The 14,827-nt window shown below is 50.8% G+C and overlaps 1 protein-coding gene across 2 annotated transcripts; it reads right to left on the bottom strand.

Annotated features, from left to right (window-relative positions):
• Positions 1 to 3,454: 3,454 nt before the first annotated feature.
• Positions 3,455 to 14,582, bottom strand: NASP (nuclear autoantigenic sperm protein). 2 transcript variants are annotated; one of them, XM_058808424.1, is made up of 15 exons: positions 14,448 to 14,582; positions 13,663 to 13,713; positions 12,774 to 12,884; positions 12,193 to 12,273; positions 11,953 to 12,047; positions 10,375 to 11,232; positions 8,471 to 8,553; positions 7,524 to 7,600; positions 7,319 to 7,392; positions 6,188 to 6,376; positions 5,802 to 5,968; positions 5,340 to 5,393; positions 5,176 to 5,247; positions 4,119 to 4,250; positions 3,455 to 3,624 (listed from the first exon to the last, which is right to left on the bottom strand). In XM_058808424.1, the coding sequence occupies exons 1-15, from the start codon at positions 14,507 to 14,509 to the stop codon at positions 3,571 to 3,573; spliced, it is 2,160 nt and encodes a 719-aa protein (XP_058664407.1). In that variant the 5' UTR covers positions 14,510 to 14,582; the 3' UTR covers positions 3,455 to 3,570. The 2 variants fall into 2 exon arrangements, with proteins under 2 accessions (XP_058664407.1, XP_058664408.1); XM_058808425.1 differs by lacking the exon at positions 4,119 to 4,250.
• Positions 14,583 to 14,827: the final 245 nt, after the last annotated feature.

Below are 14,827 nucleotides of genomic sequence, written 5' to 3'. Positions count from 1 at the left end.
CAAGGAAACCACAGGACATGTCGGTAGTGTGCAGCTGGGTCTGGCACAGAATGGGGATGGGGACAGGTGCTGGGCTGGGAAACAGGGAATCACATCCAGGATCCAGCTCGGTCTTAGCTGGGTAAGCATCCATCTTCCCATGCCTGCACCACACAGGCAGCCCTTGGTGCTTATTTTGCTGAAACCAGAAGAGAACATTATTGAGGGGGAAATTGGGGGAGGGAGTGTCACCCTTTTCTTCCCTTTGTGTCTGCGAGGTCGGGATGTCCCAAAATACAGACAACGCTGAGCCACACCATCACTTTGTGCCTCGTGGGGTCCCACCAGCTGTGCAGGGACAGCAGGGACCAGGGCGGGCACGGAGAGCTCCCCTGGGGGATGTGCTGACCCCCCGCGAGAGGGCCCTGCTCCGCACGGCCAGCCCCACCGCTAGGAGGCTGCCAGGGGAGGTACGGTGAATCCTGAATGCCAGGGAGGACAGCGGCAGCCCCAGAGCTGCGGGCCAGCCCCTCCTTCCCGCTGAACCCCGTGTGCCGCAGGGAGAGCCCCCCCGGCAGCCGCCCCCACGGCAGGAACAGCGGCAGCCGCCGCAGGAGCTGCTGGAAGCCCACGAACGCCAGGTGGCCGAGATCCGGGCCAGGACCCGGCAGCTGGAGCGGCAGAGAGAGGGTAGGGCCCGGCAATGGTTTTGGGGCGCTGGGGAGGCTCGTGTGGGATGCAGTAACCCCAATAGTGGGGCTGTGGGGGCCGTGCTGAGCCCCCCGGCCTGTCACGGTCCCTCAGGGCTGTGCCGGCGGCTGGCAACACTGGGGGCCAGGGCCGAGCAAGGGGAGCCCGAGCAGGGGGAGCCTGAGCCGAGCCAAGGCCCGCGGGACCAGGCTGGACATGTCCGAACAGCACAGCACCGGTGAGCCCAGACCTGAAGGGTCACAGCAGAGCCCTGGCCCTGCGGGGTGCTCTCCATCAAGGCTCCCTCACCCCCAGGTGTCTATCTCCTCCCCAGGGCCACCCTCCACCTCGATACCCTCCTGCCGCCCGCCCGGCCGCTCGCGGCAGAGGCCAGGTGAGGTCTGTGGGCCATGGCGGCTCTGAGCGGAGCGCCCAGCCGAGCCCGGGCAATGGCTGATCCGGGGCTCCGGCAGGGCACTGCGAGTGTCCTACCTGCGCTCCGGGGGACACGACCCGGCCATCCTGGACCAGCTCCTCCACCTCCAGCTGGAGGCCACGGTGCTGGAGAAAGGAACGGCGGGGCTGCACAGGGGCAGGCGGATGGGTAAGCGCCATCACCAGGCCCAGGCCTGTCCCCCCTCAGGGACCGCGGCCCCAGGCAGCAGCTGAGGCACCCCTGGCTGTGCCAGCAGAGCCCCCCAGCACTGGCACTCACGGTCTGGATGCGGCACTGCTGGCCGTGGAGCTGGAGAACCGGCGTCTGGAAGATGAACTGCTGGCACTGAAGGTCAGAAGGGAGAGGAGAGCAGATGCTGGTAGGTGATGGGTTCCTCATCTGCACCCCACAGCCCCCAGCTGCCTCTGTGGTTGCAGCATCAGAGCTCCAGGCTGGAGATGGCTCCTGGAAATACTGGCAGGTGGAGGGGGCTGCAGCTCGGGGTGGGTTCTCTGCAGTGAGCAGGGAGAGTCCTGGTCCCCTGGGGCCCGGAACACGGGCCTGGTGAGGTGCCAGGAAAACGGCTGCTGTAAACCCCACGGTGACCAAATCCTGTTGGCCAGGCTCACGGGCAGCCCAGCGGCACACGCAGGAACTGGCCCGGCTCCAGGCAGAGGTGGGGATGCTGCGATGCCAGGCAGAGCAGACAAGGCCATGGCTGCACCCCGCCGTCTGCCCATACCCTGTAGCCCACCCACTACCACCAGCCCTTGCTGTGCCAGAACTTCTCATGGTAAGAGCCTCGGCCCAGGGCGACTTCCAGCTGTCCAAAGAGGAGAAAGGGGAGTTGGGATTGGGCTGCCAACTGGGACGGGATGATGGGTGTGGAGGTACAAGCTTGGGGACATTTAGGAACAGCTCCCTTTGCTGCACTTAGGGATAGAGCCACTAGGGCAGGAGGCAAGTCCCCACCAGTGCTGGACCAGGGGTGTGATTTGCTCTGCACACCCAATGCCACATGTGAGGGGATGTCCAGGCAGCTCCCACCCTGCCAGGACCCTCCTCCCCCTGACATCACTTTTTTCCTTTCCCAGGAGCCCCCCAGGCCAGCACTGGGGCCTGGCAGAGCCACAGCCCATGTGCCCCCTGGACACACCCTCACCCCCTTTGTGACCCTGGAGGACCCTCCTCCTGCTCAGGAGCCCCCAGCACAGGGCAGGGCTCCCCAGAGGTGAGCCAGGAACAGGCCATGGCCCCACTGGACTGCCCTGCCACCCCTTCCACCAGCAAACTGGGGCTTCAGTAACTGTTAGGGTGATGAAGGCAAGATCTGTGGTTCCAGTTGCAGATGGGTTCAGGGACCAGTTCTGCAGCTGGCACCAGGATCCCACAGTGCTGGGGTGGGTGGAAATGTATGGGATCACTGCTGGGACCAAAGAGGTTCTGGGCATTTCAGCAGGAAAAGGACAGGAAACCCCCCAAGCCAGCAGCAAACTGACAGCTCAGCCTCCCCCTCAGGACAGAGCTCACAGTCAAAGGAGTGGTTCAACCACTGCTGCTCACAATGGTGGTTTGGGGAAAGGCAGAGGGCACAGAGGAGTAAAATAAATTCCTGTCCTCAAGCACATCCCCACATCCAGCCCACTGTAGGGAAAGCCTAACCCAGGGCATGCACAGCTCAGCCCTGGGAACCAGCACAAAAGCCACAGCCAGCTTTACAAAGTGTCAGAGGCCCTGTGCTACATGTTTAATAAAAGGCTTCAGCTCTTTGCTTTTCACTTCTTGGCCTTTTTTTATACACATACAACCCAGGGCAGGGTCCCAGCCCCACCTGGGCACTCCAGCTGGCTCAGGGGACAGCCCTGCTGCCCCTGTCCCCAACCACCAGCACCTGCTCCTGCACTCCCTCCTGGGTGCAAAGTGGAGGTTGAGCAGAGATAAAATTACAGAGCAACAAAGCCCAGGATGTTACAAAGCTCTTTCTTTATCAGCCTCCCCCACCATCTTTAGGCTGCTCAAAGCTGAGGGTGGAACTATCAGAACCCACTTAGGTTCAGCCTAGAATGAACAAAACACAGCCCCAGCTGTGACAAGGGCCCAGCAGAAGGAAAAAAGGTCAGGTCCCTGGACAAGCCAGTGAAGCTCAGGCAATGCTCTCCTTCCCTGCAGCAGCCAGCCCTGCCTGGCCCATCCAACCCTCTGCTCCTAAGGAGGCAGATGTGGGTGCAAATGCTGAAAGGAAAGGGAGCACGAGCCCAACAGTGGGCCAGAGCTAAGACCTGCAGCCCAGGGAGACAGCCAGGAGCAGAGTTGGAACCTGTCGCAGGAGGAAGGTGAAAATAGGGACTATTTGCTTACAATCTTTATTGAAGTCATACAAAAGTTGCCAAAAAGTGAAAAAATACACTATATACAAAACCATTTTCCTTGTAAGGAGAGGAGTGTCCAAGGTTAAAGAATCATTATCATACTGTGCTTTCAACTGCAGCCCCTGATTCTGCTTGTGGCCTTTTCTCTGTCTAAAAGAGAAGATAAGGGTTTGTTTTTAAAAGACAAGACACAGTCTTACAGCACCAACTCATGCAGCAGCCCAAGGGTTCTGTAATTTGAAGACTTAACTATGTGAACTTTGCCAGTCCAGAGCCCAACACTACCCTCAAGCATTGATAGTAACAAGTGCAGCCCAGGGGTAAGTAATAAAACCCAGGGACATGAAAAACTGGGGGAAGACCCTCTGCTGGAGTTGAGCCCAGCAAAAGGCACCCAGACCCTGTCTCTGTCCCACCCCACAGGGGACAAGGCTCCATGGCTGAGTCTGTCCAGCCCACACAGGGTCAGCACCACAGCACAACATGCATCCTGCCCACTAGGAAGAGTCATCTCATCTGGGAAACCTTGTGAGGGACAGCAGGCAATAAAACCAGGACATCTACCAGGCACAGAACCATCCCTGAACAGAGAGGGGGGAAATAAAATAAAAAGCACAGCCCAGACTCCTGGCTCAGCTGCCCACCTCCTCTTCCTTTTTTTCTGCAACCTCATTTCCACGGGGGACAGAGTCCCCACCACCACCATTGACAGCTGGTTCTGGTTTAGATTTCTTGGCTTCATTGTCTCCCTGATGAGTCTCCTCCTCTGGTTTCCTCTGAAGACAAAATTATTTATAATGTCCACTAAATACAAATCAAAGTTTAAATCTTTTTGAGAAATTCAGCATTAGATGTCACTGCACATCATCTACCCAACCTCTGCTTGCCAGGCTCAGGACATCTGAGTCTGTGGTTAAACCCCCAGTGCTGGGGTTTAACCAGAGCTTTGAGACCCCAGTGACACTTTGGGTGCCAGGAGCTCCACAGCTGAGTTATCTTCAGTTACAGTCTGGTAAAGAAAGGTGCAACCACTGAGCCTGTAACTGTTCCAGGGTACACTCAGGGCATCTACAACATTTGAAATCACCTAAAGCAGCTCCAAATCACTCCAGGCACACCTGAACTGACAGACCAATGGAACAGAGGCAACATAAAACTGAGAGTATCACCTATATTAGTTTTCATCAGCAAACACTTCTAGAGAAGAGATAACATTTAAAGGAACCAAATTCTCAATATCTGATCTCTTAAAGAGGCACTTTATAATTACCACCAGTGTGGCTTTACTATTTATTAGAAGTCCCAATTTCCTTTTGGAAAGACAGGAACCCAGCCCAGCCTGGTTGCCTGCCTTGTCCTTGGGATCTGCAGGTGACCCTGCTACTCTTGAGGGTCCTCAGCAGAGGAAACTCTTGTTCAGGGAACGCCTGCAGAAGCCACACAACTGGGTCAGATTTACATCAGTGTGGGTCAGGCAAGGTGCTGAACCTCCAAGAATGGTTTCCTGGAGGCCAGATGGTTCCCAGACTGATTGGTTCCCAGTGGAAAGGAGTTTCATACACTACTGGTTTTACTTCTGGAGTGTTTTGCCATTATACAGCTAAGTTAATAAAACATACTTTTAAGACAAATCCTATTACACAGAGCAAGCCAGTGGTACTTCAACAAACTCCTTGTTTAACAAGTAATTTCTGGACTCACCTTTTTCCTGACTAGATGAGAGATGTCTGTTACACACTGAGATGCAGCATCAGCTCCTTTCCTTACTGGAATCTGTTACAAGACAGACACTGACACATGAGCAAACACAACCAGCAATCCTTAGAGCAGACGAGAATTAACAAGGTAATTTTAGATTAACTTACTGTGGACACAGAGCCACTGTCTTCACTTTGTGCAAAGCCAGATGTAGTTCCAACCTTAAGAAAAGCACAAAAACCAGACTGTGGCAGACAATACATGTGAACTTAGTGAGATACAGAAAGCCCAAGTCCTTCCCATCCCAACACTGGATTCTGCACTTCTGTTCAGGACAGATGCAACGTGCACTCCACATTTGCCTGACCCATCATTTCCAGCCCTGATACATGAAATGCCACAGAAGCCTATCAAATTCCTGTTTAGTTTGGAACAATTAGTATCAGGGCTCTTAGTAAATATCCTCTTCAGACATCAGCTGCCTCAGTTTCCTTCTCACAACCACAGCCTGGTAACACCTGTGAGCAACCACCAGTCCCTGATAAGTCTGAGCTCCTCCCATTACTGATTTATTTTAAGTTCCACTGGAGGAAGGGTTGGGTCCAAAGGAAACCACAGGACACACTCACCAGAGTTGCTTTCAGTCCTAGCTCAGCTACTTTTGCACTTTTCTGTGACTCCTTTGAATCTTCTATCTTCTCTTTAATTTCAGGAAGCAGTCCCTTCAGTTCTTCTATCTCCTTCTCGTCCTCAGGGGACCCAGTGTCTGCCTTTTTTATTCGCTCAGTCAGTATTGCTGGGATGAAACAGTTATCAGAGCTAAACACTGAGACAAAGTAACTGCCCAGATAACAACACCCAGAGGCAACTATCTGTTAACAAACAGTTTTACCAATTCTGCCCTCAGTGTAGTCTCACCCCTTTCAGAAAAAACACTACACAGCGGACAATGAGCACACCCCACTGCTTTGCCTTGTGAAAACTCACTAGGCAGCAGTTTCAGAATTCCACGTACCCAGTCTCTTGTCTATGACCTCCATGGACTTCCCAAACTGCAGCACGGCCTCGTCGAAGTCGCTGTTGTAGTGGTAGGCCAGGGCGAGCTGGTAGTGGCTCTCGGCCAGCAGCCTGTCATGGGCCTCCAGGTACTTCTGCTGCAGGGCCAGGCAGGCCTGGAACTCCTCTATTGCCTGTGTGTAGTTTTCTGCAGGACAAAGCCCCAAGGTCTTTACAAACCTCAGTGATTATCCACAGCAGCACCGTGCAATCCCTGGTTTGGTTACTCGGTGTTTTGTTACACATTATACAGACTGCAAACAGAACCACCACCAAACACAGCAGTGCTGGGCTGCTTTCAGAACATCAGCTGACAACTCTGCCTCCCCTGAGAGACCATCTAGGCCAGCTCCTCTGGCTCTCACAAGTGCTTTGTCTAATTTCAGCACAGAAAACTGAGCAGCCAAGTCAAAGCAGGCACTAAATCCTCCTGCTTTACCTTCTACCAAGAACTGAACACAACTGGTCCCAACTGCAACACGGATCTGGAGCCAAGGACAGTGCCACCTTCCTGCCAAGCTCTCCCCAAATGTGCTCCACTGACATAAGACACAACCACTGTTCTGTAGCCCTGGCCCAGAAACCCGCTGGGTTATTTGCAATGCCTGCCCCAGAGAAAGTGTACATGTGGATTTAACAAGATTAGAATACATTTTTAAACGAAAGGCAAGTGAGTCATTACAAGGGTTTGTAATGGGGTTTGCCTCCCACTCCTTTTTTCTGCTGCATAACACAAGAGCCTTTCTTGACTGTAACCTAGGATTTGGGAAGGTCTAAGAGAGTCAATGACAATATCAGCAAGTCTCTCAAGTTCATAAGCAAGGTTTGGTCACTTCAAAAAGCAGAACACAAGGCTGGCAACACATTGCTTCTTACTCAAACATTTTTTCCACTGCTCTGCAAAAGCACAGACTATCCTATTTAAGGCACCAACCATTACTTCCAAAGCTTCTCACATGGCTGCAACTATCGTGATCTAATTTGTTCTCATCCTGACAGCTTTAACTCACCTCCGGTCATTTTAAAGTACAAAACCCAGTGACAGAAAGTAGAATCAAACACTTTGCACATGAGAATTAACATTACTTACCAGATTCAATGCTAACTTCTCCTAACTTCAGATGAGCTTGAGCTGCGTGGAGCTGAGCTTCTTTTGTTTCTTGTCTACAGCCAGAAGAAAAAAACAGTTTTCAAATCCTGATCAGAGCATGCCACATTCTCTAACTGGCTATGCCACCATCCAATTTACACTGAGTTTCTGTGGCATATACCCAAATTAGCACTTTAGTCTTTACCTTTTGTAAATGACTTTTGCTAACTCCAGCATGTCCCAGGCTAGCTCAAGATTGCCAATTTCATCCTCCTCACTTTCCTGTAAAGACCAGAAATGCATGACAGATTAAGTGACTTGGTCATAGACCACATCAACCACCACCCTTAAATTCCCAACCAGTGTTATCAAGGAATCCCTTTCTGCAAGAGGTGAACATTTCACCACTGGAAGAAAAAAAAAAAAAAAAAAAAAAAAATACAGAAGAGGTTATTGCATCAACCAAGACTTTGCCTGGAGTAAAAATGTTTCAATGGAATATGAACTCATATTGTTCTGTGATATGCTTTAATTTTTTTCCAGAAATAACAGGGCACCAAGCACCAGTATTATCCCAAGATTTTGGTTAAGGTTGTTTTAGATGAACCAAATAAAGTTCACGGTCCAGCTTTTTTTAATGAGCCTTTGAGCTTTGTTAGAATAGTCTGAGAAAGGGACAGACAGTTATCTTGAATGCCACTCTACGAGGCTGCAGATTTTTCCAGGTGTTTTGACTGCTACATCAATGTACATCTCAGGTTTGAGGAGCACCACATTTCTCAAACAATTCCCATCCTAATCACAGCTGACTGGACAAGCAGACAATTAACTGTTCCAAGTAACTCCAGTGACAGGCTGGAACAGCTCTCCCTGCCTGCCCCTGCACCACCAGGCCAAGTCAGCTCAGCACAGCACAAGCATTTGTGCCAGAGCAGCTGAACAAACCCAAGTCTACAGACACAGCTGAGCAAGATGCTACAATGCAGACAAGGCCCAACACTGGCCATTCCTAAGTAATATTAGCCTTCAGAAGTATTTTCCTACACAGAACTAAATGAAACACAAGTGAGCTTTTAGGAGGTCATAAACATCATATTTAGCCTAATACTGCATCCTTCCACCTGCAGTGGTGTCTGACCTCAGCAACCTCACCTTGTCTTCCACTGTCAATTCATTCTCCTTATCATCATCAGCTTTATCATTTTCTTTATCTTCCTCTTCAGATTCTTCTGTTTCTACAAGGCAAGTAGATGCATGAGGACACTTCTGGTTACTGTGCTTGCTCAACATGGAGTCAGGCAGAGTGTGTTATATCCAACCCTTATCCTTCCAGTGACAGGTTAGAGGTGTGGTGTAAGAAAAACAGATACATTAAAGTCTCAGCATGAGCAGCCATCTTGCTGAAACCATTCAGCACTGTAGACTGAAGCAGTCCATAAGTTCGATGTCTTACTATCAACAACAGAAACTTATACAGAATTCAGTTCTCACCAATCTGTTGTCAGCTCTCACTGAAGCCACAAGATTTTGAGCAGCTCTAGAGGCACTGGCCAGCTGCTAAACTTCATGCTACACAAAGTGTTTTCAGCAAAATAGCTGCCAAGCTGAACACAAATTAGTCTGTTTCTCAGTTCATGATCCTTATGTTAGGCATTTAAGTATCAATGTTAAAGAACCTCCTCTTGTGTAGTACTAATTTGACTTTTGACACTGTGCAGAATCACCATGTCATCTGTTCTACCAGCAGAAGACATCTGGGAAAATGTGCAGTAAAGGAAAATGGCTAATAATTTCAGAGCACTGGCTGGTCTGCAGGCTGAAATCACACAATTCCTGTATCACCACCTCTGGCTATTCCAGAACACAAGCTTGTTTGGGGGGGGACGGGGACTAGAGCCTGTGAACTCACTGTCTGACTCCCAGCACACACCCACCACTGAGAGGGCCAAACCTGTGAACATGAAGACACTTGTACAAAGGTATACAGAAGAGATGTCAGGATGCTAAGATTTAAGTAGTGGGAGGAGTTTGGAATGAATCATCCAGACCAGGATGTTCCAGAGGGTCCTCACATTGCCAGAGTTGGGGCAAAAAGCAGCAGCATGTGTGCATAAGCAGCCTCTCAGCACTGAGGGTGAGGAGCAGGTAACTACCCCTAGTTTATTTTCAGTCATCCTCCCTCCACACAGATGCTGTTAGGCCACTGCTCCACCACTGAGTGTTCACTATGCTCAGCAGAACAAATCCTTCCAGGCTCCAGAACTGTTCAGTCTGAACATTTGCCACTCCTGAAGTAAGGCACTGCCTGTGAAGATGAGTTACTGGCAAGCAAAGTTGCAATTACAGTTCATCAATTAACTTGTGCAATAAAAGGCACAGGCCCACTAAGGCCACAAAGTACTGCTGCAGCAAAGGGTGCAAGTCTTGCTGGGTGCAAGTCTTGCTGCAACAGAGCCTGGGAAACAGTTATAATAAAGCAGGGAAGCAGAAGGGCAAAAGCTGGACAGCCAGAAGACTGTACTAGAGCAGCAATAAGCCTTCAGCAAATTAAGCTTAGATTTTCCAATTAAATTTTCACTAGCAATGACCATCATAGACTCAGTTGAAGAGTTCCTCTCCTCCAAGAGAAGTAAGTTTATGTGTTCAGCTGTTCTTGTTTTTCCACCACCATTTAAAATAAAACACAGCTATAACCAGAGAAATTTGTGCTTTGCAGTTATGTGAAGGTTAGTGCAATACACCCAGATGCATGCAAGTGAACATCCATTCAGTATTCTCCACCAGCCTAGCCATTACTTACACATTTCACAGGGCTGTCAGTTTGCTTTCAAGTAAGACTTGCTTTGCAGTTAGTTAAGCGTTAGTCTAGAGAAACTGAGACTATTTACTATTCCTTGAAACTTTACTTGTATGTAAAGTCCTTCAAGAGCCCCTTTACTGTGCCTTTTCCTTGTTCTAAGGCAAACAGAAAATTCTGAATGGAACACTTTTTACCCATTGTTAGCCAAATCCATCAAGTCATCCACCCACAAGTACTTTTTTCCTCTCAGTGTTACCTTCTCCCTCTTCCATCAGGTCATCTTTCTCTTCTTTTTCTACCTTAGCACCTTCACCCTCTTCCATCAGGTCACCTTTCTTTTCCTCTTTCTCTACCTTAGCAGCAACTTCAGTCTTTTCTTCCATGTCATTAGGTGGCTCTTTGCCCTCTAGGGGCACAGGTTCCCTTGAGGACTCTATCTCTTTAGATTCACCTGGTTTCTCTTCTGTAACTGCCTCTACTGGCTCATGTTTCTCTTCTGCCTTCTTCTGTTCAGCCACCTCTGCATCCCCTTCTGCAGTTTCTTTCTGTTCCACAGCAGCTGCTGCCTGTGCTTCTGCCTTTTCTTCCACAGCTGTCTCTGCCTGCCCTTCTACAGCCTCTCCCTTCTCCTCAGCTGGCTCTTTTTCTGTTGCTTCTGCTGCCTGTTCTCCCGTCTCTCCCTTCTCTTCCACAGCCACTTCTCCTGCTTCAGCCTCTTCCCCAGCTGCCTTTGCCTCCTTGTCTGACACTTCTGTCGTTCTCTCCTCCTCCTCAGCTGCCTTCTCTACCTTGTCCTCAGGCACTGCCTTCTGCTCTTCTTCTACCTCTTTCTCTTCCACAGCTGCCTCCTCTTTCACAGGCATCTGCTTCTTCTGCTCTTCTGAAATTTCTTCTTTTCCCACAGAATTCTCAGTCTTCTCTTCAGCCTCTTCAAGTTTTGCATCCTTGTCAGCAGCTGCTTCTTTGGGTTCTTCTTTAATCTCTTTCATTTCAACATCCTCTTCTTTGACTTCCTTCTCAGAGTGCACTGTAGACTCTTCCGTGGACTTTTTGGCCTCTTCCTTTTCCCCCATGGCGTTATAAACCTGTTCTCTCAACTCCTCCCTTGTTTCTTCTACATGATTGAGGAAGCATAAACATTTCTTCGAGTTTAGTGATAAAGACATTAACGGGCACTGCCAACACCACCCTCAAGACCCTCCAGTGTGTTGGTTTGTTACCAAGTTGGATGATGCTCCTAAAAGCTTCATTTTCCAAGTACAAGGAATTAGGAGACAACCAACATAGCTGCTTGATCTAAGCAAGCCCCTTCCCCTTCCCCAGACTGCAGCATTGCAAGCGGCCGCTCAAGCAGGGTGCGGTTGTGCAGCGATTTTAGTCACAGCTAAGCGAGAGGTGCCAGTGCTTTAACAGGTTGGATGGACAGGAATTCCTGTATCCTCTCCAGCTGCAGGCAGCATAAAACAGCCACTGTTCTGGGACTTTGTACAGAGACTGACCTCTGGGACTACACACACTGTACTGCTACAAGGTTACAAAGCAGTGGAGTCAGCGGTGAGACTTAAGAAAGCGAGTTTGAATGCAGTGTTCAGGACACAGACACCTGGTGACCCTTTACACATGCTTTCAGTGACCAGCTCCCTACAGATGTTTTACAGATTTTGTTCATCTTTAAGCAAGACTAAAAAAAAAAGCAAACAGAGTCCATTCAGGCTGCCAAGAGTTTCAATAGAAAGATTCAGGCTACCCAAGATACCAATGGACTAAGTTTGGATCATTCCAACAAGAAAACGCAGCCTGGAGCCTCCATGGCAGGGCAGGCAGCTTTACATACCATCAGCAGCTGGCAGTGCAGAGTCTTCTTCTGCTTTTTCTCCCTCTTCCACCTGCACCCCTTCTAAGGCATTTCCCAGCACACCATTTTCCATTCTAAAGGGAACAGGAGTTTGTTATCCCTCGGATATTTAATACTATAATTTGAACTGCACAAGCTGCAACACCCCAGCCCATCCCACCCAGGGCAATCCTGTCACACCAGACACACTCTTCACCAAATGACAAACTGTCACCATACCTTGCCAACTCCAGGAGAGATTTTCCATAATAAAAAAAAGCTTCTGCACACTCATCCGCTGTCTCACCGTACTTTTTACCCCTACAAAAATAATAAAGAATTATTTGCCTGTGCCTACTTTAGATTTGGATATGTGAACTTCAACATTAAATATTCCTAGACAAAAAGATCACTTTCTTGGCTGGTTTCCCATTGCTTTAAACAAATATTGAATGCTTCTCTCAGTTACATACGGCTCTCAAACACCCAACTGAGGAAATTATTACTATCATTCACAGAGACTGACCAAGACCAGTGAACAAGTTACTAGAGAAAACACCTGCATAATAAACTATCAAATCCCTTTCCCTCCTTAGGGAACTCTGCTGGCAATGCCTATCACAAAAGTCACCTAAACTGTACACCAACTACAGCATTATCCAACTCTTGGGTGACTTCAAATAGTTTGCCCACTCCACAGTCACATTATAAATTATAAACATGTTAAGTAAAAATCCCAGTCTTTCTTGCATAATCCACATCAGAACAGCCAAGCTGAAGCCCAAACCCAGCAAAAACACACAGAACATTCTACTACTCACAGTAAGCTTGCAGCTTCCTGGAAAGCATTCACAGCAGCTGGAATATTTCCCATTACCAAGTGCTTCTGTCCCAAACCCAATAGTTTCTTGGATTCTCCGTCCACATCCATACTAGAGGAAGGGGAAATAAATCAAATAAAGGATTCTGTCAAATTTCACAGTAATTTTAGCTTTCAAAACTTAGTCTGCTTTATGGAATAGTGAGTTGCATGCATTACAGTGGTTGGAACTACCAGTGTAGGTGGGATTTGTTTGGTTTTATTTGTGTAAAACTGAACAACAGATAGTTCCAATAAAAGGGAAGACAGGCAAATTTATCCAATCACTGCAACAAGTATCAGAATCTGCTGTAACAAAGGCTGCTAAAAAATATACTTTAGGAGTTACACACCAACACACCACAGAGCACCAGTGCTCCAGACTCCAATGCTAAATCAAGAAGAATAAACTCAAGTTAAAACTTTTCATAGCACAGCATGGTGCATCTGAGAAGAACGACAGATGCAAGTGCCAGTTTCAATTCAGTGCATCTTCCACAGCTTCATTTCCAGAAGGTCCAGACCAACATCTCAGACTGGGACAAGAGGAGCTGCCCAGAGGAATACAATCTATCACAAGCCAGCTACACTCTTGTGCCTCTCCAGCACTAATTAAAAACCCAGAGACTTTAAGAACAGCTGGTATTTTTGTAGGTATCAGTCTCTGAAAAGGCCTTGATGCACTAGATGTGTGCAAACCACTGGTGAGCACAGGTTTTCAGCACCTACATCACACATGGGAGTTAGCTCCAAGTCAAAGAAGTAATATGAAGGTCATCACCTTCACGTTTTACACAGTAACTCCAGGATCTTGTGTTATTTCAAATTGACAGTTCCAACTCCCATCTCACCTGTCTGTCTTGTCCGTGGATGTGGAAGGAGCTGCCAGTTCCTCTTCCATCCTGCAAACAGAAAATCGAACGTTCTTTTTATTGACGTTCAGAACCGGCCACTCATTTCACGGCACCAGCTGAGCTCTCAGGGTGCGAAAGCAGCACCAGAGCCTGGAGCAGAGGTGCCCATGCACCCGCAGCGGGCCCAGGCCCCTCGGTCGGGTGTTTACGGTTGGAGGGGAGGCTGCGAGGGGCTCTGCCCGCCCCGGCCCGGCGCTCCCCGCAGACAATGGGCCCTTTCCCGCCTTCCGCCGGCCCCGCCCCCCGCCCTTGGCGCCAAACCCCGGCGGCGGCTCCTCACGGGCCGCCGGTCACGTGACACCGCCCCCGCAGCCCGCCCCGCGGCGTCGGCTGCCCCCAACAAAGATGGCGGCGACCGCGCAGCGGTCACGTGGTGGCTCCGCGCGAGCCGCGCGGGCCCAGCTGGCGCCGGAGGAGCGGGGCGGCGGCACGTACCACCGGCGGCGGGGGGGGACGGCGGAGGCAGGTACCACAAACGGCGAGAGGGGGACGGGGGACGCAAGTACCACCGCCGGCGAGGAGGAAAGGGGGGGAGGAGGGGGTGCAGCTCCGCCAGCCTGACCGGCACCCCCGGCCCTCCCTCTAAGGAAATCCGGCCCACCGGCCCCCTTACCCCCCATCCCCTCCGGTACCCTGAGGCCCGAAGGCGCTCCCCGTCTCCCCTGATGCCCCCCGGCCCCGACACGCACACACCGTAACCAGGGCAGCCCGCGCGGCCCTACCTAGTCTGGGAGGCCGGCGCGGGCTCAACGCAGGTGGGAGCGGCGATGGCCGAGGATTGCATAGAAGCTGCTGGAGAGAGGGGCGGCGGCGGCAGAGTGCAGCCCCCTGCCCCTCCGGCTGCCTATATACCCCCGAGGACACGCCCCGGCCCGCCTGGCGGCGCGCGCGCGCCGCAGGGGGACTACCGCTCCCGGCACGCTGCGCGCCCGCCCCGCCGTGGGACGCCGGGGGCGCCGCCGCGCGGGGCACGCTGGGAAGTGTAGTGCCGGAGAGGGAGGTGGGGTCCCGCGGGGCATGCCGGGAGGTGCAGTCCCGCTCCCTCAGGCCGGCTGCGAGATCCCCTCAGCCCCGGCTGGGGCCCGCGAGGCTCTGGCACCCC

Source organism: Ammospiza caudacuta, chromosome 7 (assembly GCF_027887145.1).
Source record: "Ammospiza caudacuta isolate bAmmCau1 chromosome 7, bAmmCau1.pri, whole genome shotgun sequence".
Taxonomy (NCBI): Eukaryota; Metazoa; Chordata; class Aves; order Passeriformes; family Passerellidae; genus Ammospiza; species Ammospiza caudacuta.
Note: the sequence above shows the minus strand (reverse complement) of the source record. Positions and strands in the feature narration are given on the sequence as shown.